At 46.1% G+C, this 23,531-nt stretch overlaps 1 protein-coding gene across 1 annotated transcript in view; it reads left to right on the plus strand.

Annotated features, from left to right (window-relative positions):
• The first annotated feature begins 6,240 nt into the window (after positions 1-6,240).
• The window catches only part of E2F5 (E2F transcription factor 5), a 28,618-nt gene continuing 11,327 nt past the window's right edge, over positions 6,241-23,531 (plus strand). The window contains exons 1-2 of the mRNA XM_039526220.1: positions 6,241-6,520; positions 22,843-22,952. Coding sequence (XP_039382154.1) covers positions 6,350-6,520; positions 22,843-22,952 — 281 coding nt within the window. The 5' untranslated portion in view covers positions 6,241-6,349. The remainder of the gene's footprint in view (positions 6,521-22,842; positions 22,953-23,531) is intronic.

Raw genomic sequence — 23,531 nt, forward strand, 5'->3', positions numbered from 1 at the left:
TACATTTTACTCCAGGGGTGGTCAACTTGAGCCTGAGAAGGAGCTAGAATTTACCAATATACATTGCCAAAGAGCCACAGTAATACATCAGCAGCCCCCAATCAGCTTCCCCCCTGCCTTCCACTCCCAGTGCCTCCCACCCACTGGCAGCCGCACCAATCAGTGCCTTCCCCCTCCCTCCCCCCCGCACCTCCCAATCAGCTGTTTTGTGGTGTACAGGAGTCTGGGGGGGGCAAGGGCATGGCAGGCTCAGGGGAGGGGGCGGGAGGGAGGAAGTGGAGTGGGGGCAGGGCCTGTGGCAGAGCCAGGGGTTGAGCAGTGATCACCCCTGGCACATTGGAAAGTTGGTGCCTGTAGCTTCAGCCCCAGAATCAGTGCCTATACAAGGAGCTGCATATTAATTTCTGAAGAACTGCATGTGGCTCTGGAGCCACAGGTTGGCCATCCCTGATATAGACCTACCCCAGGCTTGTCTGGACCATGTCTACACTACAGACTTAGGTTGATGCAAGTTATATTAGTGTACAGCAACCAAAGTTAGTATATCGCTTGTTTGCATGCATACATGGCTACTTTCATCAGCATTGCACATGTTCACCAGGATCGCTTGTGTTGATGCAAATGTGGTGCACCATGAATAGGTATCCCAGGGTGCCACATGCTGCCATCTGGCACAATGCCTTTTGGGAAATTTTCACAATGCGTTGCAGTGCATAGATATGAGTCACCTAGGGAGCTAGGGGTCAAGTTCCCAACAGGCAACATTCTCCATCCCATAGTGACATCCACATCCCATAATTTTTGTGCCTTTTTTTAAATTCCACAAACCTGTGTACTTTTTGATGTCAGCCATCAATGGCAGAAGCACGGAGTCCGCTGTGTTTTGCACTGTTCATAAATGTTGCAAATACAGGACACATGATCCTCTTGTATTTGCAGCCTCACAGGAAGTACTGCAACAAGAAGGGACATGACGATTCCTTCGTGGACAGTTTGCTAAGGGACATAGTGAAAAACAATTCAAGGTAGTTGGTGGCATTCAAAGAGCAGCTACAGATTGCACGGATTCTGGGCCCAAGAAATGAACACTGACTGGTGAGATTGCATCCTAATGCGCATTTGAGATGATGAGCAATTCTTGCAGAGCGCTTGGATTTGAAAGGCCATATCCTGGATCTGTGTGCCAAGCTCACCCCTGCCTTCACCAGAGGCACACCATAATGAGAACTGCATTGACAATGGAGAAGTGAATGGGGATCACGCTCTGCTAGCTTGCAACACCAGATTGCTACCAGTCAGTAGGAAATCATTTTGGAGTTGTAAAATCCACTGTGGGGGCCATTGGTCTGCAAGTGTGAAGGGCCATTAATCATTTCCTGCTACACAAGACTGTGACTCTCAGCAATGTGCAGGACATAGTGGATGGATTTGCAGCAATGGGGTTTCTGAGTTACAGTGGGGCAATCAGTGGCATGCACATCCCAACTAGGGCACCAAACCACCTTGACACAGAGTACCTCAATAGAAAGGGCTACTTTTCCACAGCTATGCCAGTGTTGATGGATCACTGGAGATTCTTCATCAGTATCAGTGTGGGCTGGTCAGGAAAGGTGCATGATGCTCGTATGCTTAAGAACACAGGACTGCACAGAAAGCTGCAAGCAAGGACATTCTTTCCTGACCAGTGGATTGCAATTGGCAATAAGGAAATGACAATAGTGATCCTAGGGGACTCAGCCTACTCCTTACTCTCCTGGCTCATGAAGCCATACACTGGCCATCTTGACAGCACCAAGATAGGATTAAACTATTGGATCAGTAGGTGCAGAATGACAATTGAATGTGTTTTTGATAGATTGATGGGATGCTGACAGTGTTGACTCACAATATTGGATCTCAGTCAGAAAAATATTCCAATGGTTATAGCTGCCTGTTGTATCCTGCATAATATCTGTGGCTATGTCCATGCTGCACACCATTTGCAGTGGCACGGTGGGTCTGTTTAGCTACACACCACAGTAAAAAGCAGTCTGTGTCCTTACTGTGCCATGAAGCTACAAGTGTCAGTGAAAGGCTGTGTCAGGAGGGAGCTGCTGGAGCCCTTCCCCACTGCCGGAGTCTTTCCCTGTAGTGTTGAAGTGCTTCTGTGGTTGGGAAAGTCTCTGGCAGCAGGGAGCTGCTGGAAACTTTCCCCCCTGCTGGAGTCTCTCCCTGCAGTGGGGAAAGACACCAGCAACAGGACACTATCCTTCTAAAAACAGCATTGTACAAAGGGGAAGCACTGGTTGGGCAAGTAGAGAGTCACGTATGATACATACCTGAGTAGATACCCACAGGGTTCAGGCATGTCTTTACTCACCTAAGCAGTGCCTGCCCCCACCATCTACTCTGTGCAAGGGGGACATGTACTCTACACACCGCAGAAAGAAGTGTGCAGTGTAGACATATCTTGTGAGGCAAAGGGGGAAAAGCTGCCACCAAGATGGAGGGCAGAGGTGGAGCATCTGTCTGCTGACTTTGAACAGATAGACACAAGGGTCCTTACAAGCACTAATGTGGAGCTATGCAGTTGAGGGACACTTTGAAAAGAACACTTTAATGGTCAGCCACAATATGCTGTGTGCTAGACTGCTCTCTGGTCCTGACACTCTGGGTACTCTTTGGAATTGCATAGTGCTTGCTACACATTTATAACTACTGAAGCTATGATTTATGCAGTGCTTGCTTTACTGTTATACATACGACTGGGTGTTTTCTTTAACCTATGAGTTGGGTGGTGCTGTACATTTGAGGGATCTGAGTACTGCAATGCATTCTGCAATATGTGTTGTGGCTCAGCACCAGATTGATTATGGTATACCTGGCGCAGTTCCTTTGTTTCACGTGGCACTGCATCTCCCCCGGCCCCAGCCTTGCACACCCACCCTCATTGTTGTCCACGGGACCCCCCCGACACACACTCACTGCTTCTGGGTGGGCGGCTGGCAAGCAAGGATTCAGCCAGCAGCAGGACCTACCGGTACTGATGGGGGAGAAGCAGAAAATGCAGGACAATTTGCCTGTTTTTAAGAAAAAGTTAGCAGGAGGTCTTAAATATAGGATTGTCCCTTTAAAAATGGGATATCTGGTCACCCTAGCCATGGGGTTCTCAAACTGGGGGTCGGGATCCCACAGGGAGTCATGAGGTTATTACATGGGGGCATGGGCGCCAACTTATATGGGCTCCTGGGGCTAAGGCCCCAGGAATATTCACAGTCAGGGGCTCTGCTCCACCAATATTTGGAGCTAGGTTTCGCCCCTTTAAATCCCAGCGGCGGCCGGGAATTAAAAGGCTCTGGGCTGCCCGCAGCGGCGGCGAGCCCAGAGCCCTTTAAATCTCAGCCATGGCGGGAATCAGAGGGCTGTGCTTGGCAGCCCTCCCTTCCCCTGCCCCGCCCCTACCTGGAGGAGACACAAAGGGGACTTCCGGTCAGGAGACAGACATCACTCACCTTAGCAGCTGCTGGGGCTTTCGTGAGTGTTTGACCCTATGATTCCCCCTGCAGCCCTCACTCCTGCCCAATGCTGGGGAAGGAGCAGCCCCATGCCATCCCCTCCTACCGTCCCCCAGTGAAGCTATGGTGAGGGGCAGCAGGCTGCACAGGGGAGGCGGGAAGCCACATGTGAAGGCAATGCCCTTTCCCCCAGCACCCACCAACCCACCCGCCACAGGAGGGATGGGAGAGGGAGGCTTCCTAGACCTGAGCAGCTGGGGCTTGGGTGAATTTTATGACACCCTGCTCCCCCGCCCCATAGCCACCACCCTGCAGACCCCACTTCTGCCCCATGCTGGGCAAGGGGCAGCCCCATCCCCCATCCACAGTGAAGTTATGGTGAGGGGCAGCAACATGGAAGGCCACCTGTGATGGCAACCCCCACCCCCAGTACCCATCACAGGGGAGGTGAGTGAGCTTTCTGGACCTGAGAGGGGCCCTAGGAGCATGTGCAGTGACTGTGGTGCAGAGTGAGTGTGCTGCGGGGGGCGGGGAGGGGGGGGAGAGGAGGGGTCCCTCCCCTGGAGCTTGCTGCTGCCAATGGTGGTGATGGGGAGTCCTCTCTGGCCCTAGCCCTGGGGCAGCCTGTCTGCACCCCAAGTTCCTCATCCTCAGCCCTGCCCCACCCCAAAGCCTGCACCCCCAGCACCGAGCACGCTCCTGCACTGTGAACCCCTCATCCCCAGCCCCACCCCAGAACCCTCACCTGAGGGGAAAAACGTGCAACTTAAATTTGGTGGTCAGTTTGGAGTATCATTTTGTTTAGCACGATACTTGACTATTTTACACCCCTTTAAAGTATATAACTAGTTGTATACAGGTGTTACAAAGTGGGAATGTTCTTAATGTTTTCTCTGAATACTGTGTGGGTGCCTCAGTTTCCGCTCTGCATTTCTCAATGATCTAGATGGTGGGTGTGATTGTTGTAGAGCCCTAGAGGGACAGTGTGAGCTGTCTGCACAGAGAATGGCTGAAACCCTGTCTCCTGGTAACTGATGGCCTGGGCCACTCTTCTGCAAGGTGCCAACTGAGGCGTTGGAGGTGTTGGAGAACAGAGAGATCGGGTGGCCTCCTAATGCCTGGAAAAGAGACAAAGGCCAGAGGAGGGAGTGTCAGTGCCTGTGCGGACTTCTGGGAAGCGCATGGTGTGGAAAGGGATGCTGTGATGCTTTGGAACAACTCCATACAAAGCCAGTCAGGACTCTGGGGGAGCCTCCTCTCTTGGAGCATACTGTCTCCAGGGAAAGAAACTTATACCTTCCAGGGTCAGACCTCGGAGCATTCAGCATGCCCTTCCACATTATGCACTTTCCACAGCGAGTCTGCCCAGGCAGGTCCTGGGGCAACCAGAGGTCCCTGCACCCCAACTCCACAGTCAGATGGGACTCTCAGCCAGACAGTAAAACAGAAGGTTTATTAGATGACGGGAACACACTTTAAACAGAGCTTGTTGGTACAGAAAACAGAACCCCTCTGTCAGGTCCATCTTGGGGGGTGGGGAGCCCAGAACCAAGTTCTGGGTCTCTCCCCATTTCCCCAGCCAGCTCCAAATTGACACTCCCTCCTCTGGCCTCTGTGTCTCTTCCGGAAAAGGAGGCCACCTGATCTCTTTGTCCCCAACACCTTCAGTTGGCATCTTGCAGGGGAAACTGAGGCACCCACACAGTATTCAGAGAAAATATTAAGAACATTCCCACTTCATCACAACAGGTGCAAGAAAATATAATACTCTATATTGAAGTAGGCAAGTGCTGCTTCTGACTTTCCACTTTTAATTGACCCTTGTAATCTTGTGGCACTGACGCGTTGTAGCTTCATTTTATATTGGCTTACAGTGCGGGAGCGGGGGGCACCACCATTTTGGGCCCCACCAAAAATTATACAAACCTGCCGCCTATGCAGGGGGGGGGGGCGTGAGCTGTCAACCTCCACCCCCAAACCCCACTTTGCCTCCAGCATTTATAATGGTGTTAAATGTATAAAAAAGTGTTTTTAAATTATAGGGGGGGGGGTCGCACTCAGAGACTGGCTACATGAAAAGAGTCACCAGTAAAAAAAGTTTGAGAGCCACTGCGGGAGCCTAGCTCCAGGGTGGAGGCCGGGCTAGCAGTATGAAGTTGCTTTCTCAGAGTGTAGCTTTCCCGTTGGGATCAGTGCTGGTGACCCTGCTCCTGCCCCAGGGCTTTCACCCACTAACTGCGATGAAGAAGATCACACCCAACAGAGGGACACCTGGTGCAGGTCACTGGGCTCCCCCCACTGGCGGGGGGCGCTGAGGAACAACCCCTGGCAGAGGAAGGGGGGGGGCAGTTGCTGGGTGAGTTCAAACGAGACATTCACACTCTCGCTCCCCACCAGCGGAGCGGCTTGAGCCCTGCAGTAGGAATAACAAACACCAAATACAGGGTTTCCCTCAGAAGCACCCGCACTCTAAAAACTGTTCCGGCGGCAGCAGCAGCAGCAGCCCTGGTGAGCACCGCGTGACACGGGCCCGCCCGCACGGAGCCCTGCCCGCGGCAGCAGCACAGCCCTCCCCTCGCGGCGCGCTGGTGGGCGGGGCCAGGGGCTGCTCGCTCGCGCTCCGCGACCGGCGCGGACAGCGCGCTCCCGGCGGCTGCCTTCCCTCCCCGCCCAAGTCCCGCCCCCAACAGCCCGGCTCCCGGCAACAGCGGTGGGCAGCGTCACTTCCTGCTTCCTCGCACGGCCTCCCCTGGGGCTCCTGCGGGGCTCGGATTGTTGTGGCCGGGGCCGCCCGTGACACGTGGTGCCGCGGCTGCCGCCGGGGAAGCCCCGCTCGCCGGAGTGCGGGCAGCAGCATGGCCGCTCTGGCCGAGGCGGTGAGCAGCAGCAGCAGCAGCAGCGCGGGGGGCCCGGCGGCAGGCGGCGGCGGCGGCAGCAGCCGGCACGAGAAGAGCCTGGGGCTCCTCACCACCAAGTTCGTGTCGCTGCTGCAGGAGGCCAAGGACGGCGTGCTGGACCTGAAAGCGGTGCGTGCGCGGGGCGGCGGTCGGGTCGGAGGAAAGCCCCTGAGGGGATGGGGGCTGCCTGGGGGGCGGATCCGTAGGGGGTTCCTGGGCTAGGCTGGGATCTGGAAGGGGCTGATGGAGTGTGGGTGTGGGGGGGAAGTTCCTCCATGTGACTGTGAGGGGCTGACCTGCCCGGGGGCCGTGACGAGGGTGGCGGGGTGGTAAAGGGGCTGAGGAGGGTTGTTCGGACCTGGGTAGCGTGCGGGCTGTGTGTGGCTGTGAATGTGAAGGAATGGTTGCTTGTCCCTGCGTGGGTGGGCACACCTGTGAGTTGCAGTGTCTCTGGGGGAGGACCCGCTTTGTGGGAGGGGTCACCCTGTGTGTGGTGGATCTGGGTGGTCTGCAGTGGAGGTGGCCCAGGGTTGGGGTGGATGTGGAGCTGAACATCATTGGAGGGCATAATATGTTTTGGGGTGGGGAGTCTCTGTGTAGGGGGCTGAACATGGGAAAAGACATGGGGGGATCTGGAGCTGAAAGTGGTGTGTGTGTGTGAGAGAGAGAATAGACAGGCTTCTTTCTCTTTCTCATGCTCTATTTCTCATAGTCCTATACAAACAATAACTACTACCCCCCCTTCACTTTCCAGAGATAAACTAAAATATGTATTATGACTGAGAAAGGAGGCTTAGTGGGAAAGGGTTGCAGTTGGCAGGGCCTGGAACATGAGTAGGATCCTCTCCTGAGAGAGTGGAGTCCTGTCAGAGCATGAGTTTTCTTCCTTTCCAGTTCCCCTGCGGTGTAATGGGGCTGACTTGTAAATTGTCAACGTCTGTGGAGCCCCAACCAGTGTCATGAATCACTTGTGACTGAGGCCAGCACGGGTTGCAAAAGAGAACCTTTTCTGCCTGAGAACCAAGCAGAGAGTAAAAGCACCTATAATAGTGTATCTGTGTCTGGAGGCAGAGAAGACTGGGGGCTGAATGGGGTTGGGAGAGGAGAGAGGCTAGGAGCAGAGTTGGTCTGGGGGCGGACGGGGCTGGAAGTGTGGTGTTCCCTCCCTGACCCAATGGGGGCTGGGCCCTCCCCCCCCCCGGTACATTCCTCAGTGCCCTGCTAGGGGTGTGGCCGTGCCCCACAGTTTGGGGACCACTGGTATAAGGCTTGTACTGGTCTGTACTTGTAAGGCTCTCTCTGTTGCACTGTTTATTTCAGGGATTGGATGGTCATTTTTTGACTAGCCAAGAGGTTTCAACTTTCCAAGAGACCAAAAGGCTTCTCTTAATAGGTACAGAATGGAACAGATTGTAGGCACCTTACCCTTGGGTGAGCACTCATAGAGACAGATCTCTGCATAAGGTGTAGCCCCAACTTAGCTCAAGAGGGCATGGTGAGGCCTCCTGCCAGATCATGATGAACTGGATCTCTAGTCTCCATAGTTTGGGTCATGTTGTAGAGCTCTGGTCACTCTGGGTTTATGTTTATGCATTACTAGTACTTCTAACTTCTATTTTTAGAAAAAAGGCAGTTTGTGTATCTCATTTGTTTTGGAGTTATTTTAATGGAAGCACTTGGCTGCAAAAGCTTATGCTCAAATAGATTCATTAGTCTCTAAGGTGCCACAAGTACTCCTGTTCTTTTTGCTGATACAGACTAACACGGCTGCTACTCTGAAAAAAGTGCAGATATAGCATTCAGAACGTGTGTGACTTAAACATATGTTTACAGAAAACTCAGAAAAGCAGTTATTGGCATCCTTTCTTCAGGAACTGAAGAAGGACTAAGGTTTCTTTGCCTGTTTTCTACCTATGACTGACAGAGACGCTGAAAAGTTTTGTGTAAAAGGAAGCGCCTATTCTGTACATTACATCCTCCATTGGAAATTGGGGAATGTAGTGTGATACATTTTAATATTATGTTGTACTTGCAAACTCTGATTTTGCTGATAAAAATGACTATCTTTATTTTTTTGCATTTGCACAGAAGAAAGATGGCTTCCAGCTAATTCACTTAAAAATGTATTAACTTTTTTAAAGTAATATCCAAGATTATCTTAACTGAAACAGTTTAGTGAACATTTTTTTCTTTTGGTTTGCTCACATTGTGCATTTGACAGCAATGTGTATTGTCACTTTCACTATCTTCCCTATATAAACAGTTTTTCCCTTGTTGGAAAGACCCTTAAATGTCTATAGGGGAGCAGAAAAACAGGTAATTTTAATAAACAAAAGGACTTTTAAACAGTACAAAACAAAACTTTTCAGGACATACTATTTCAATGGAGCGCAATCAGAAACGTAAAGATATTCAGTTGCAAAGTTGATTGTATCCCTTTAACTCATTTCAGCACTTGTTCAGGCTATAAATTATGAGCATCCCAAATTGAAGTGCTTTTGAAACGGTGTGACATAAAGTAGTTGTCTTGATACCCAATCAGATGGATCCAACTAGTGACAGAGATCTGATATTTGGAGTTTGTCAGAGATCCTTTATTTAACTGTACCACACAGAAGTTGTCTCTTGTGTGATGCTTTGATGGCCAAGAGGTTGTGTTTGCTCAGATCTTTTAAACTGTTTAGTGTTTGAAGTAGCCTGGAGACTACTTACTGAAGAAAATGTTCACAGAAGGAAGAAGCAGAGTGTTCAGACATCAAATCTTGATTCCACTGAAATCAGTAACAGAATTTTAGTGGAAGCAGGATTTATCCCTACAGCCAGGTGGGCACCCAAGGACTATTGATGATAGAAAATTCATATTACCTACAGATGAATCTCTTGAAAAAGGATGAATAATTTTGCCCAAACTGCCCTAATTGCATAAGTTATTTGCAATGTTGTTGTAGCCATGTTGGCTCTGGGATATTAGAGAGACAAGTTCAGTGAGGTAATATCTTTTATTGGACCAACTTCTGTTGGTGAAAGAGACAAGCTTTCAAGCTATGCAGAGCTCTCCTTCAGGATCTTTCACCAGCAGAAATTGGTCCAATGAAAAAATATTACCTTACCCACTTTTTCTCTAATTAGGAAATAACATGTACAATGAAAATGAATTTTGACCAATTGACTGAGATCTCATGTACTGTTTTTAGTGCAAAATACAATAGCAGTTAGCTTGAAAATTTTGTGCTCCCATATAATTAATAATAAACACCAACTGTTCTTATTGGAGGAGAAAATGTACTTTTTCTTAGTGTTTAGTAGTGTGCATCAGCATTGGTATAGATTAGAAATGCTAATGACTAAAGTGGTGGGTCTGACAAGAAAATGAAACTTTTCAAGGGAAGCCAGAATATATTAGGACTGTCCCAGATTGTACCATACATAGACTTCCTGTGTGATCCTGGATAAGTCAGTAAGCCTTTTTGTGCTTTAACTTTTTCATCTGTAAAATGAGCATAGAACATCCCTGCCTGAAGGGCTGCTGTGAAGTTTACTTTATTATCTGTCATGAACTTTGGTATCCTCTGAGACAGTTTGAGAAATGGAAATTACAGTCAGTAATGATGGTTCCAGAGATGATGGAGCAAATGGAGATTTGTTTTGAACACTGCAGTATATTTACATTATGGCCCATAATGGCTCCCCAAAACTATTAGGGTTAATTTATTTAGTATTTATGATTCTCATCACCGTAGTATCTAAGGGTTTGTCTACATATTAAAGTTATTCTAGAATAAAGTAGAAGCAGAATAACTATTTTGGCATAACTCCACGTGTGGACACTCTTATTCCTGAATAAGTGTGTCCACACATGGAGTTCTTCCACAGTAGATATCCTGAATAACTCCAGGTGTAGACAAGTCCTGAGTTGTCTGTTTGTTTGTTGTCCACTTTTTCATGGGTATGTAGGATCTCTCAATGGCATGGTAGTATAGTAGTAGTGATGATTGATATTTAAAGCTTTGTCTGTTTTTACCCAGAAAAGCAAAGAAAATTTGAGTGAAGAATGAAAATTAAGGCTCAGGTTTAAATCTTACTACTTCCTTTACTCCATCCTGGCGGGTTCTCTAGGTTTAAATCAGAAACTGTTTTCATACACATTTTGTTTGCTGAGCTGTTAAGTATGAGTAGAAGATGGTGGTAAACTTTATTGAAGCACGGTCTGTACTGAATAAATGTTTAGTACTTTCATGACCAATCAAACTGAACAACTGTTTAGTCCAATATCTACTGTAAAGCAGTTACACATGTCTCAATTAAGAAAGGTAGAAACCAAGTTGCATACCATAGCTACATTGTCAGGGAGTTACAGAATTTCTGTAGGCAGGTGGCTCATCAGTTTTAGTTCCAGTAGCAGGCATCTTTATAAGGCCAGGAGTTCCACATCTCAGAGAGACATTGCCTTGTGAACCACCTATCCTCCCATTCAAAATCACTTACCATTTCTGTAACACTTCTGTGACAACTACAGCAGTTGTTTACATGGAAAATAATACTTAGAAGGCATTAAATAAATGTGGTTTTAGCTTCCCGATTTAGCAGTAGAATATGAAGAGGAGGAGGAACTGGCCATCTACCTGTAGTCCACTAGCAAGTGCCCTTGTGGTTCACGGACTAAAGCTTGAAAACCACTGTTAAAACAGGCTGTGGGATTATGATTTGGTCATGTGATACTGCACAGTGGTTGTCTTGTCATTCTTTTTCCTTCTTCCAGCCCCATTAGGTTCTGGTGCACTGTCCCATAAGTGATCACTAGTAGCAGTTCTCTCTTTAGATGGCTCTGGATGCCTGTCATTGGCAATGGTTCTAACATTAGACACATACCTTGATAACATTTAGAGGTAGATGGACTGTGGGAGGAGAACTGGGGGCTTGTCTACACTTCAAAATTAATTTCGATTAAAGGAGGGTCTGAATTTAAAATGCTACAGTTATTTTTCAGTTGTCACATGTGTGGACATTCTTATTCCAGAATAATGTCCATCCCCATCTGTGAAGTTATTCTGGAATAACTGTGTGGGTAGACAAGCCTGGTCAAGGAGATGAAATAAAATTATCAGTGAAAAAGTGAGAAAGATGAGGAGGGAAAGGAGGCTCCAAAACAAAAAAAATCCCACTGGAAAAGTAGAAACAAGAAAAGAGAGACTAAATTAATCACATCAGAAATGGTGCCACATGTCAGTTAGGTAAAAAGCAGTGCTTGTAGAAATGCAAGCGCACACATTGTGTGCTACAGCAAGCAAGAAGAGCAGAGCTGAGTTGTCTAAGACAAGGTTTATATTTTTTTAAGGGATGGGGAAGCAGCATACTCCTTACTTCTCGTAACTAGTGGCATGCCGATGCTGCCCCTGCTTTGATAAATGTGCCTGGATTCTAATTTCAACCAAATACCAATGAACTACTTTTAAAACTTCCTTGGAAGCATAAAATGGGTCACAGTCTAAATATTCACAGAATATGTGCATCATGCTGTATATTTGTCTGCCAGTCATGAGCCTTCTTAAGGGAAAGTCTCAAGTAATATTTGCCTGGGTTACATACTTATTTCAAATGGGAGGAATTACTAGAAATGGTGACTACTGTGCAACTATTTTCCACTAAAAATACACCTCTACCCCAGTATAACGCGACCCGATATAACGCGAATTCGGATATAACGCGGTAAAGCAGTGCTCCGGGGGGCTGCGTGCTCTGGCGGATCAAAGCAAGTTGGATATAATGCGGTTTCTCCTATAACGTGGTAAGATTTTTTGGCTCTCGAGGACAGTGTTATATCGGGGTAGAGGTGTATTTTATTGAGCAATTCCAAATATGAGAAATTTGGAGGGGGAGAAAGGAGAGGTGATCCCAACTGAAGTGAAATGGCCTTTTCTCTTGTATATCAGGCCTGTTGTGAGCCACCTTGGCACATCTTGTAAAGGGACTTGTTTCCAATAAAAGTTCTCTCTGCAGCGGTGCTACCAACAGTGAGAGAATTGTTGAGACATCTTAGGTAAAATGTTCAAAAACACCAATTTTGAAAGTGACCTAGGTGTTTAACAGCCTAAGTCTTATTGAAAGTTAATAGGACTTAGACTCTTAAGGTGCTTTTGAAAGTTTTACCTCCCAGTCATTAAAACTTAGCCGAACATGGCATTTTTCATGAGTTCTGTAATTGTGTTGAAACCAGTTTTGTCCTGTCTGTAGTAGCAACTAAAGGGTTTCCACACATTTATGGGTTGGAATATGTTGGAGACAGCATCAACTTATTGCTGAAAACTTTTGTCAGAAATGGGTCACTTTCCTCTTGTAGCTGGGCCCTTTCCATATCATCTGCCATATACAATTTTCAAACCCCTTTTATTTTAGAAGGTTTTTTTTTTGGATGGGGGATGGGGCAATGCATTTGAGACCAGTCTGCTAGATCAGACTAACAGTATAAAATTGATAGGTTTTTTGTTTTGTTTTTGTTTTTTTTACCAGAGGTGGTAATAAAGACAACCATTAACTCCATTCTTCTGCAAGTACAGGGATGCGTTTTAATTTAGCTATGAAGCAGAATTCTTTGTTACATAAAAATGAAATTGTGTGATGCATAAATATATAAATGATTAAGTGTAAATCTGGAACAGACTGTTCCAGCACAGCTGTTATATTAAAAAATATGCCCTGTGTGATTTTCATAGCACTTCCCACTGAAAGGTCCTGTTTACAATTGTAACCATTTGGGCTGGTTACAATACTGGGTGTCTGGCTCAGGATTAATTTCTTTTTGAAAATTTCAGCCATAACTGTTCATCTATTTCCAAGAACAAACTAGAAAAAGAAAATAGAAATAGAACTCTGGTGTCCTAGTACCCCCCATGCTTTGGAATAGGGACTTGAAATTCGGCAGGGGTTAGCCTTTACATCAGGAATGTCTTTTGATGTCCCCCTGAAAATCCACCCAAATTTGACCATGCCATAAGCCTTTGAAAAATTGCAGCTCACGCATGGCCAGTAGAGAGATCTTACATTTTAGCAGCTAAATTCCCTGAAGATTGTGTCCACACAGGGCATCCTCCAGCCAGGGCCTGAATAGGACTTTCCCTGCAGTTACAGATCTGGGCTGCTGTGGGCCAGGTCTGGGCACTGGAACTAAAAGCAAGAAATCTGTCTCCTGCCCAGACAGTGAGCAGGAGGAATCTATCTGATGCAAACATAAAGAGAGGAGCTGGGCTTGAAGGGATATACTGGGACAAGGAGTCTGGGAGATAGAGGTGGGAACTGGGCCTGTGAGCAAGGGTGGGAAGGACATTGGAACTGGCTGGGAAAAGAGATTGGGTCTGAAGCCAGTAGGTGTGTGTGTGAGAAGAGACAGGGATTAAGAATCAAGGCCGAGTGGAGAGAGAGACAGGGTGTAAGGTAAAACTGGTACTGATTGGGTAAAGAAATGGGGGCAAGAAGCCAGGAGGATGACACTAGGACTGGGAGCCAGTGGGGACAGAGAACGTGGGTGGTTTTGGGGTCTTGGTGACTGGAAGCCCGGAGAGGGGAGAGAAACATTGGCTAAGGAGATGTGCGGAGTAGAAGTGATATTGGATGGAGAAGGAGACTGAGGTGGAGAGTACAGAGGGGTTAGAGTAGGACTGACTCGGCAAGGAGATTGGAACTGGAATGAGAATCCTGAGGAATGGAGATTGACTTTGGGTAGGCTAGAAGAATGGGACTGGGATAAGGAGCCTAGGGTAGGGAAGAGACAGAACTAGGACAAGGATAGATTAAAGGGGCAGAGTAGAAGGGCTCACACATGGGGAAGAATGGGCAAAAGAGTCCATGCTTGCATTCCCCTCCAGAGGCTGGAACAAAATCTAGGTTTCCTGAGTTCATCATTCCTCTGCTGTCAGCAAATAGGAGTGAAACACACTGGCAAAGTGTCTCCTCCCCCTCTAGCATAGAAGATGACAACCTGCTACTTCTGTCAGTTACTCTGTCAGCTCAAGGGGCAAAGGTCTAACCCAGCTGATGACCTATGTGGGTATCAGTAAGATGCCACATGCTAGAACTTTTTTTTTTCTTTTCAATTTGCTTATTTAAAAGTCTTAGGAAATTACACAAAAACTAAATTAAAGGAATATTATTGAGTTTGCCTGTTTAACCTTAACTCACCCTCTTGTGGCTATGCATTGTGAAAAAGTCTTTGATTATGTGATCATGTGCTGTTTTGTCCACAGGGACCTCTGCCTCCATCAGTGCACAGGCTGGACCTCCTCTGGGGATCACTCAGAGCTGTGTAGTGAAGGAAGCTGTTGTCCGGAGGACCCCTGCTTTATTTGTTGTGGAAGTTGGAAGGTGTATTGTGAATGAGGCAATTGAGGCAGGGGATTTCAGGAGAGAGAGGATGGTCTCATGGTTAGGGCAGCTGAACACTGCCTTGGAGAATTGGATTCTAGCCCTGCCTCTGCCACTGAGTTCATATGTGGTGCTAGCTGAGTCACCTAAACCATTCTTTTCACAGGTGGTTACTAATTGTGTGTTCCTCATTTTCTGGGTGCCTGATATGAGACCCTGGGGTCTGATTTGCAGAAGTGCTGATCACACACAACTGCAGCTGAAGTCAATGGGAACTGTGCTTTGAACCTAGAAAGTGTTGTATAATGCTAAGTACTCTGAAAAATCAGTCTTAGATGTATTAAATTTGGCACCCAAAATTAGTGGCTACTTTTGACCTTAATCTCATTAGGTCTGACTACACTGCAATTGAGAGGTATAATTGCAGGATATGTGTACTTACCTGAGCTAACTTTCATTTAGCTACATCGAAGCTAGCTTGAGTAATTATAGCAGTGGAAACTCAGCAGTGATCACTAGAGTATGTAGCCAGGGTCCTGGCTGGACAGATCCAGTGGGTGCAGCTGCCTGTGCTTTCATATGTCTGCAGGTGCTGCAATCACACCTGCTGATTGCAGTGTAGACATACCTTCTGTGCCTCAGCTCTTCATCTGTAAATAGAGATAATATTCCATTCCCCCATGCACCAACACCCTCACTTTACAAGGGGTTGTAAACATTAATTAAATAATATGGGGGGAGGGGTAGCTCAGTGGTTTGAGCATTGGCCTGCTAAACCCAGGGTTGTGAGTTCAATCCTTGAGGGGGCCACTTAGGGTTCTGGGGCAAAATCTGTACTTGGCCCTGCTAGTGAAGGCAGGGGGCTGGACTCGATGACCTTTCAAGCTCCCTTCCAGTTCTAGGAGATAGGTATATCTCCAATTATTTCTTTATTTCTTTCTTTAATATTGATACATTGGAGAGGGTTCAGAGAAGAGCCGTGAGATGCTTCAAGGATTAAAAAATGTCTTACAGTGATAGACTCAAGGAGCTCAATCAGTTTAGCTTAATGGAGAAAGAATCTTAAGGGGTGACGTGATTACAGTCTAGAAGTACCTACATGGGGAAGACATTTAATTTTGGGCTCTTCGGTTTAGCACAGAAAGGTGTAACAGGATCCAATGGCTGGAAGCTGAAGCTCAACAAATTCAGACTGGAAATAAGTCTGAAATCTTTAACATTGAGAGTGATTAACCATTGGGACAACTTATCAAAGAGTTGTGGTGGATCCTCCGTCGCTGACAACTTTTAAATCAAGAGTGGGTTTTTCTAAAAGATCTGCTCTAGGAATGTTGTTGGAAGTTCTGTGGCCTCTGTTACACAGGAGTTCAGACTAGATGGTCACAATGGTCCCTTCTGGCCTTGGAATCTGTGAAGCAGTCAGATATTATAGGTTTCAGAGTATGACGAATGCCATAGAAAAACCTGTGAGGAAATTAATTCTGGCTTTAGAGCAGGGTTTGACTATTGTGCAGTAAATAAAGCATAGGGCCAGTGGCGTATTATCGCCTAGGGCAGCAAATTTGCTCGTGTCCCCTCCCCAACTCCGCCCTTTCCCCAAATCCCCGTCCCGCCGCCTCCTCCAGGAGTGCTGCGCTTCCCTCCTTCCACCTCCCTCGCTGGCTTGCCACGCGAAAGCACTGGGAGAGAGGGAGGAGAAGCGAGTAGTGGCGTGCTCGGGGGATAGCAGAGGTGAGCTGGGGCCGGCGGGCGCGGGGAGTAACTCTTGGGGGGTGGGGGGCAGCGAACAGCTCCCTGCCCGAGCTCACCATCACTCCACCTCTGCCATTCCCCAAGCGCACCACAACTCCCCTTCTCCCTCCTCCCTCACAGGCTTGCTGCGGGGGAGCGGACGTGAGCTGGCGCGCAGGGGGGGTGGGGGCGCAATTTTTTGAGGGCCTAGGGGCGGCAAATTTGATAATCCACCACTGCATAGGGCACACATTGAACAACGAGGAGAAAACAGAATATTGAATAGCTGCTCATTAAGTGAGCACAGTCCATCCTTTGCACTGAATGAGGCAGGAGTCCTATGAAAAAATAGTGTATGATCAAGTATCAAAGGGGTAGCCGTGTTAGTCTGGTTCTGTAGAAGCAGCAAAGAATCCTGTGGCACCTTATAGACTAACAGATGTTTTGCAGCATGAGCTTTCGTGGGTGAATACCCACTTCGGATGCAAGCAGTGGAAATTTCCAGGGGCAGGTGTGTATATATAAGCAAGCAAGAGGCAAGCTAGAGATAACGAGGTTAGATCAATCAGGGAGGATGGGGCCCTGTTCCAGCAGCTGAGGTGTGAAAACCAAGGGAGGAGAAACTGGTTCTGTAATTGGCAAGCCATTCACAGTCTTTGTTTAGTCCTAAGCTGATGGTGTTAAATTTGCAGATGAACTGGAGCTCAGCAGTTTCTCTTTGAAGTCTGGTCCTAAAGTTTTTTTGCTGTAGGATGGCCACCTTAAAATCTGCTATTGTGTGGCCAGGGAGGTTGAAGTGTTCTCCTACAGGTTTTTGTATATTGCCATTCCTAATGTCTGATTTGTGTCCATTTATCCTTTTCCTTAGAGACTGTCCAGTTTGGCCGATGTACATAGCAGAGGGGCATTGCTGGCATATGATGGCATATATTACATTGGTGGACGTGCAGGTGAATGAACCGGTGATGGTGTGGCTGATCTGGTTAGGTCCTCTGATGGTGTTGCTGGTGTAGATATGTGGGCAGAGTTGGCATCGAGGTTTGTTGCATGGGTTGGTTCCTGAGCTAGAGTTACTATGGTGCGGTGTGCAGTTGTTGGTGAGAATATGCTTCAGGTTGGCAGGTTGTCTGTGGGCGAGGACTGGCCTGCCACCCAAGACCTGTGAAAGTGTGGGATCATTGTCCAGGATGGGTTGTAGATCCCTGATGATGCGTTGGAGGGGTTTGAGCTGGGGACTGTATGTGATGGCCAGTGGAGTCCTGTTGGTTTCTTTCTTGGGTTTGTCTTGCAGTAGGAGGCTTCTGGGTACACATCTGGCTCTGTTGATCTGTTTCCTTATTTCCTCGTGTAGGTACTGTAGTCTTGAGAATGCTTGGTGGAGTTTTTCTAGGTGTTGGTCTCTGTCTGCGGGGTTAGAGCAGGTACCGGTTAGTGTATGATCATATACTGGTAAGTAAGGATTGTAACAAAATCCATATGCATAGGGTGACAAAATTAAGGTTGCATATTTGTTTAATAAACCAGGAAAGCAAAACATGCTGTTACTAATTTAATATCTTTTTGATATGGGCTGTAGTAATTCCTTCTTACCATTAATAACCTCGTTTGATAGGTATTGCATGTGAAGTGGAAGTAGCATTCCTTTACTTACAATGCAAGACTGTGAAAATTGTCTTCCCCATTTTCCTTTTATACTGTATCTTTATCTTGTTAATTAAAACACCAATCAGTGCGGTTTGGTCTATTGAAATTCCTTACAACTTGTTTTCTCCTGGGAGGACATAATTGCTTTGGCAGGTCAGTGAGTTGGTTGTTTTAGAAAAGATGGAAGTGTATGGCCTTTGCTGTATAATAGGTTTATTTTTTATTCTGTTTTTTGGCATTTTTAATGTATGATTGCACAGACTGATGTACGGAGTGTATTCATTAGTAGATTTTTACCATAATGTACAAGTGAGTTTCATTATTAGAAATGCAAAGAGTTACTATCACATTACTCTTCAATAAAATGACTCCTTTGCATTATTATCTCTCTCTCCTGCTTTCCACAATCCTTGTTTTTAATCTCACATGTATTTTATTTATTTAAATAGTTTCATGTCTTCTACACTATTACTAAATAGTTTGAAGACAGTACTTTATTTAAAAATAAATCTTTCCACACATTTGTTCCAGTTTAGTATCTTTCCCTATTTTTAGAGGTGACTTAAAAAGTGGGACATGCAATACTTGCAGTATCACTTGAAGTAAAACAATAGTAGAATGGGTGCCCTTTGCTTTTGTCCACTACTTCATTCCTTTTTAGGGATAAACTAATCTGTGTTTATCTGTTGGGTCATAGGTTATTACCTTGATTCACATATTAATCCACCTGTACTTTGTATGTATTGTTAATTCCTCAGTCTCATAGGAGAAGAGTCGTATGTTGGTTTGAATCTTAGTTGGCAGTTATGTCTTCTGGAGCAGAAATAGTGGAGCTTTAATCAAGTGCTGGATGTTGTTGGGTTTAATTATGAGAGATGGCTTTAAAATGAGATTCTTTCTACCGATCTTTGCTGGATTTCCAGGTAGAAGTTACACTTACTAAGCCTTTTTCAAAAGGTAGGGGATAATTCTGGAGACTTAATCAACATTTCTGTTCTCTAGTGAAACATTTCAGTTGTCCAAAGCTATGAGCTATTGCTAAGTGTGTAATGACTTCCACATTTGTCCATTAAATTGCTATGCTATGTTTCTGTCTCATTTCTTTTTATGTGTTTTGATAGCTTTAGTATGGAACACGCTATATAAAAGCAAAATCAGTTCTACTCATTTGCAGAGAGGCGACCTGGGCATCAGACATACTTTTTCTTCCAACTACGCCATCAACCAGCAAGCTAGACATGCACTGGGTTTGGTTGGGCAGTGTTGTAATCCACGTGTCCATGAACTCGGAGCCCACCTCTTACGGTACTGCTTGGGAGTCACCGAATGTGGAATGGATATGTGCAAGCATCTGAAGAAGAAAAAATGGTCACTAACCTTTCTGTAACTGTTCCTTAAGATGTGTTGCACACGTCCATTCCACAAGCCAATGTCCTACCCCTCTGTTGGAGTTGCTGGCAAGAAGTGAGAAGGTGCAGGGTCAACCAGTCCCCTTGCACCATGACATAAGAGTGCTGCACTAGAGGGCGCTAGAGCTGGCCTGAGGGGTATCACTGAGGGAAAACTTTCTGGCGACTGTGTGCAGGGCACGCACACCTAGTGTGGAATGGACGTGAGCAACACGTCTCTAAAAACCACCATTACAGGAAGGTTAGTCACTGGTTTTTGTCCAAACCTGTGGCATTGTTCAGGGACACAGCTTAGTGGGCTTGGCTCTGTCCTATGGCTGTGATACCAAATTGTATTTTAATCCTTTGGCCTACATTTTTCCATTAGTACCGAGGGTCAATGTTGGGATATTGAAAGTCTTTTTCCTGAGCGTCTGGCTGGAGAGTCTTGCCCGCATGCTCGGGGTTCAGCTGATCGCCATATTTGGGGTCGGGAAGGAATTTTCCTCCAGGGTAGATTGGCAGTGGCCCTGGAGGTTTTTCACCTTCCTCTGCAGCATGGGGCAGGGGTCGCTTGCTGGAGGATTATCTGCTACTTGAAGTCTTTAAATCAGGATTTGGGGACTTCAACAGCTGAGTCAAGGGAGAGAATTATTTCAGGAGTGGGTGGGTCAGCTTTTGTGGCCTGCATCTTGCGGGAGGTCAGACTAGATGATCATAATGGTCCCTTCTGATCTTAAGTTCTATGATTCTATACTCCCAATTCTAATTGTGTATTATGTCTTAATACAAGGGTCTGTATTAAAGGCTTTCCTAATTATAAAGTTGCTACACTCTGTTATGTCATATGATTTCTACATTTCTAATGGAACACATGAAGAATCAATCTGCTTTGTCACTCTATAAGTTTCCTCAATGATTTGGAGAGAAGGTCCAATGGTGGTATCCAGAAATATATTAACAAAGGTAGCTGCTCTGTTTTATATCACACAAGATGCACTGAAAATTTTTTGGCTAGACTACCCCCGGTTATTGAGGCTTTAACTATTCCGTGATGTGTGGTTCTAAGGTTAACATGAGTTAATCCAGCATAGAACTGGATTAGCTTTTCAGAGTCACCAGAAGAGGTAGCAAAGAGTCCTGTGGGACCTTATAGACTAACAGACGTCTTAGAGCATGAGCTTTTGTGGGTGAATATGCATGCATCCGACGAAGTGGGTATTCACCCATGAAAGCTCATGCTCCAAGATGTCTGTTAGTCTATAAGGTGCCACAGGACTCTTTGCTGCTTTTACAGATCCAGACTAACACGGCTACCCCTCTGATACTTGTCAGAAGAGGTAGACTCTCTTCTAGCCTCCTCTACTCTGCGGGTTTATTTGTTTATTGTTGCAGAGAGATACTGCCCTCCTTCCATATTCTCATTCTCCACCTTCCAAAAAGAAAATTTCAGACTTTTTTTAGGGGGGTGGGAGGAAGGAGAGGGATTGGTTATTTCATATTTGGGATATGCACAGCACCTTTGTACTCTTTCCTGCCTGGCATATACCCAGCTGTCTGTGGAAGAACTGGCCCCTACATTGAGGTAATGGGCGAATTCTCTGAGCACGGATTGTAGAGCCCTGCATGCCATTTTTATATGGAGTTTGGTTGGACTTAGCCAGGGACTCTGATCTTGAAGGAGAGTGGTGCAGAATGTGCAAGGCCTTTTGTTTGTGGTTTGTATTTTGTTTAATAAATTCCTGAGAATTTTTAGTGTTCATTACAAAACTTAAAAAAATAGGTGAAAACTGATACAAAAAAAAAATCAGTGTCACAGTTTTTTTGGGTAAATATTAGCAGTTAATATTGGGGGATGGAAGGAACAAAAAAGCAACAAATAGAAAGGTAAGAGTGTTGAAAGTAAAAGCAGTTTAATGCTGGTTCATTTGATTAGCTGTATGTTAACTGTACATACATGCAGACAGCCTTGCATTTACACTCAGACTAATTTGTTATTAACATAAGAAAATCCAGTCCATTAAGTAGATTTGTTTAACATAATCAGTACTTTTCACGTACTTAAGTGGTCCAAAATGGGTTAAAATCCATAAAAACTGAATAATAGCTTTTGTAAAAACTGGGAATTATTGTTTTTTATTAAAAATTGGTAAAAACTGAAAACTAAGGCCTTAAAATGTGTGACTGTTGAATAGTGAACCCTTTCCCTTCAGAATTATGACTAGAGCAGTGTTTCTCAATCTTCTTGAGTTCAGGACCATTTATAAACCTTGATGATACGTTGCAACCCAAAGGCCTCCCCTCCATGGTTTGGGGTGGGGGGCAGGAGACGGGGGCTCGGAGCTAAGATTCCAGGTGCTCCAGCCAGATGTGAATAGCTGGAAACCCCCTCCCCCAACCAGCAACTGGGAGGGGGGAGGTGAGCCAAGATAATCCCTCCAAAACACACCCTCCCCCCCATAATCTATGTCAGAGGTGGAGGGGAACCTGGGGAAGGAATTGGGGGCAGGCAGAGGGATGTGGGGGACTGAGGGGGGAAGGATATGAGAGCAGAGCAGTCTGGGGGAGGGGCGATGAGCCTATAGTGCCCCCAAGTATATAGCCCCACGCACTGCCCATAGGCAGTAGAGGGGTGTGGGGAATTTGAGGTCCTGGAGGTAAAGTGGGGGGAATAGAGAAAAGAATTAGTTGGGGTATAGGTAGCATGACAGAGGGGAAGTCACCAGGCTGAGTGAGAGGGGTACATTGAGTAGGGGCAAGCTTGGTGGGGAGGACAGGAGTGGAAGATGGGGTGCTGCTCAGTTGCAGGGCTGGATGCACTTTGGGAGGCCAGTACTTACTGGAGAACATGACACTGTTTCCCTCTCAGCCCCTGTCCTTGTAGCTGGCTGGGCTTGGCTCCCCACTCTGGGTGTTACATACACCAGCGTCATAGTACTGCTCTGGTTTAGCCTGGCTACCCTGCTTGGGGGGAGGGGAGGAATTTGTGTTAGTAACATTGTGACCTGGCACATGGGGTTGTAGCACCCCCTCACTCAAATTTGGCCCAGCTTGCCCCCCGTCATCATGATGGAGGGGTTGCTAGGGCAAACCTAGGCAGCGCTGCAACCCTATCGCAACACATGGAGCAAGGAGCCAAGCCTAACCAGCCCTGCAACTCTTTGACATGTTCTGGTGACCCAGTTTTGGGTTGTGACCTGCAGCTTGAGAAACCATGGACCTGGAATCTGTAGCACCCAGGAAGCTTGATGAGCTTCAAGTGACCAGCCTAATGGGCCAGTTTTTTGCTTTTGGTGTGCAGATTGCTGACACTTATCTCTGTTCTTTTAACAGGCTGCTGATACTCTTGCTGTGAGACAAAAAAGAAGAATCTATGACATCACCAATGTTTTGGAAGGCATAGATTTAATTGAGAAAAAGTCAAAAAACAGCATCCAATGGAAGTAAGAAGTGTCAATTCTGCATATTTTCACATTCTCAAGGGAGGGAAAAGTTGGCCTTGTTCCTTTTTCCTTGGCTACCATATTAACCTACCATGTTAATTAGATTATGAAATACTAAGTAGTAGTAAAATTCCTGCTTTTCTTTTTTAAGTAGACAAATATTGAAATTAATTAACCTTGGCTAATTAATATGGTAATTAACAATAATTAAAATTCATTTTGTAATCAGTGGTAGCCTATGTAGAATATGTCAGTGGTCTCAGTCCAGTTCCTAATGACCACGTATCCTCACTGCAATTGGCATCCTTGTTTTCAGAGAGGCCAAAAACTGAATGGTGCTGGAGACTGAAGTATTCTGAGCCATGAAGTCTGAAGTTTTCAACATATTTGAGGGGCAATTTAGCATTGTGTGTTTCATACTGTACCATATCTAGATTAAAATTTCACTTTTCAGGACTGTCAATATGGCAATTTTTATGGACACTAAAATTTAGATAACTTTATAACTTGATACTTAAAATACATAAATCTTTGAACTTCAAGATGAGTTTGGGCAGGGATTGGGATGTGGCTCTGATG

Source organism: Mauremys reevesii, linkage group 2 (genome assembly GCF_016161935.1).
Source record: "Mauremys reevesii isolate NIE-2019 linkage group 2, ASM1616193v1, whole genome shotgun sequence".
NCBI classification, from domain to species: Eukaryota; Metazoa; Chordata; order Testudines; family Geoemydidae; genus Mauremys; species Mauremys reevesii.